Here is a 2,630-nt window from a genome sequence, read left to right as displayed (position 1 = left end):
TTGTCTTTCCTTAACTGACTAATCTCACTTAGCATCATGTCCTCAAGATCCAGCCACGTTTAGTTGCCCACGGCAGGATTTGCTTCTTTCCCAAGGCTGATTAATATTCCATTGTGTGTATATAGCCCTTCTCCTCCTTCTCCTTCCTCTCCTCCTCCTCCTTGTTCTTTTTAAGTAATCTCTACACCAAACATGGGCTTGAACTCGCCACCCCAAGAGTCGCATGCTGTACCAGTGAACCAGCCAGGTGCCCCATACCACATCTTTATTTGTTCATCCATTGACTGACACAGGTTGTTTCCATATCTGTGATTTTCTTGTCTATTGAAGAGACACTGGCTAGCTGGGTGATATTTAGGAAAACAAGTGACATAATTTCTGAGTCTCTTTCCTTTTTTTGTAAAACAGGGATGATTTCCTACCCTACCGGTACCAGATGCATGGCAGATTCATTATGAAATTGTCCCATTCCATTTACTCTGTCCTCTCCTCTCAGGCTCCTGAGAAGCAGCAGGAAAATGTCACCTGGCTGGTGACTGAGTTTGTGCTGGTGGGTTTCTCCAACCTCCCAGATCTGAGAACTACCCTCTTCGGGCTGTTCTTTCTCACATACCTGGTCACCCTCAGTGGCAACATCACCATCATCACCATCATCCAGGTGGATCGGACCCTTCACACTCCTATGTACGGCTTCCTGGCGGTGCTGTCCCTCTCCGAGACCTCCTACACGCTGGTCACCATCCCCAACATGCTGGCTCATCTGCTCATGGAGAGCCAGGCCATCTCCATCCCTGGCTGTCGGGCTCAGATGTTCTTCTTCCTGGGCCTGGGATGCAGCCACTGCTTCCTCCTTACCCTGATGGGTTATGACCGCTATGTGGCCATCTGCCACCCCCTGCGGTACTCGGTGATGATGAGACCCACAGTTTGCCTCTGCCTGGGAGCCCTGGTTTTCTGCTCCGGCTTCTCGGTGGCCTCGATCGAGACCAGCATGATCTTCTCCTCGCCTTTCTGCGGCAGCGACCGCGTGGAGCACTTTTTCTGTGACATCGCCCCGGTCCTGAAGCTCAGCTGCTCCGAGAGTGCCGGCAAAGCTCTGGCCATCTTCTTCCTGAGCGTCCTCGTGGTGCTGGTCTCCTTCCTCCTCATTCTCCTCTCCTACGCCTTCATCGTGGCCGCCGTCGTGAGGATCCCCTCCGCAGCCGGCCGGCGCAAGGCCTTCTCCACCTGCGCGGCCCACCTCACCGTGGTCATTGTGCATTTCGGCTGCGCCTCCGTCATCTACCTGCGGCCCGAGTCCGGGGGAAGGCCTGACCAGGACCGCCTGGTGGCTGTGTTCTACACGGTGGTGACGCCGCTGCTGAACCCCGTGGTGTACACCCTGCGCAACAAGGAGGTGAGGGTGGCTCTGAGGAGGACCCTGGCGCGGAGCCGCGGGATTTTTAAATAGACACTTGATCCACATTCCCCTTCCAGCTTTTTCATGAACGCATGTTCCGCCTGACGCTCAGTTTCCCCCCCTTGGAAAATAGGGGCCGCTCGCATACCCTTGAATCAAATAGCCTCTTCAATGAGGCAGTTGACAGTGGCTGAGACCCACCATAAAGTCCAGAAAGGCTGCCTCTTCCTTTGGTCTTTGGGTCTTTGACTTTGCGGGGATGCACCGCCCTCTGCAGTGCAGATGGTCACCTGCAGGTGGCGCCACGAACCCTGCCAAGCTTTGGCGGGCGGAGCAGGGTAGTGTTGGCAGCGAGCAGGGAGGGCTGCTTCCTCCTTACCCTGCTGGGTTAGGACCGCGTAGCCTTCTGCCATCCCCGGCGGTACTCGCGAGACCCATAGTTCACCTCTGACTGGGAGCCCTGGTTTTCTGCTCCGGGTTCTCGATGGCCTTGAACCAGCAGCCCCAGACTGTCTTTGTTCTTCTTGTCAGAATCACATCCTTAAATGTAGTGGGAGGAGACAAACAATAAACAAGATCTTCTTAGTGATAAGTATTTGGAAAAAATAGAGTGTCATGATGATTAGAGTTGATTTCTTGATGATTTTCTAGGAAAGTAGGGGGATTTAATAAATCATTGCGGTAAAACTTATATAACATAAATTTTGTCATTTTAACCATTAACGTTTTTATTATTGAGTTTTATACATTCTTTGTCTATTTTGGATGACAGTCCTTTATCAGATATGTTTTTAAAAAGTTTTTACTTAATTCCAGTTATTTAACATACATTGTTATATTACTTTCAGGTGTGCAATGTAGTGATTTAACACTTCCACGCGTTACCCGGTGCTCATCATGATAGGTGCACTCATTCATCCCCATCACCTCCTTAATCTATCCCGCCACTCACCTCCCCTCTGGCAACCACCAGTTTGTTCTTTTTAAAATTTTTATTTATTTTAATTTTTAAAAGATATTTTATTTGGGCGCCTGGGTGGCTCAGTTGGTTAAGCGACTGCCTTCGGCTCAGGTCATAATCCTGGAGTCCCGGGATCGAGTCCCGCATCGGGCTCCCTGCTCAGCGGGGAGCCTGCTTCTCCCTCTGACCCTCCCCCCTCTCATGTGCTCTCTCATTCTCTCTCTCTCAAAAAAAAAAAAAGATATTTTATTTATTTTTTTTATCAGAGAG

General features: G+C 50.5%; 1 protein-coding gene across 1 annotated transcript; it reads left to right on the top strand.

Moving 5' to 3' along the window:
• On the top strand, window positions 1–2,340 carry LOC102734472 (olfactory receptor 10T2-like). The gene has a single exon (XM_081814304.1). It carries the CDS (start codon window positions 437–439, stop codon window positions 1,448–1,450), a length of 1,014 nt encoding a protein of 337 aa, XP_081670430.1. The 5' UTR covers window positions 1–436; the 3' UTR covers window positions 1,451–2,340.
• The last annotated feature ends 290 nt before the right edge of the window (window positions 2,341–2,630 follow it).

This window comes from Leptonychotes weddellii, chromosome 1, assembly GCF_054177405.1.
Source record: "Leptonychotes weddellii isolate Sample4059 chromosome 1, ASM5417740v2, whole genome shotgun sequence".
Classification (NCBI taxonomy): Eukaryota; Metazoa; Chordata; class Mammalia; order Carnivora; family Phocidae; genus Leptonychotes; species Leptonychotes weddellii.
Note: the sequence above shows the minus strand (reverse complement) of the source record. Positions and strands in the feature narration are given on the sequence as shown.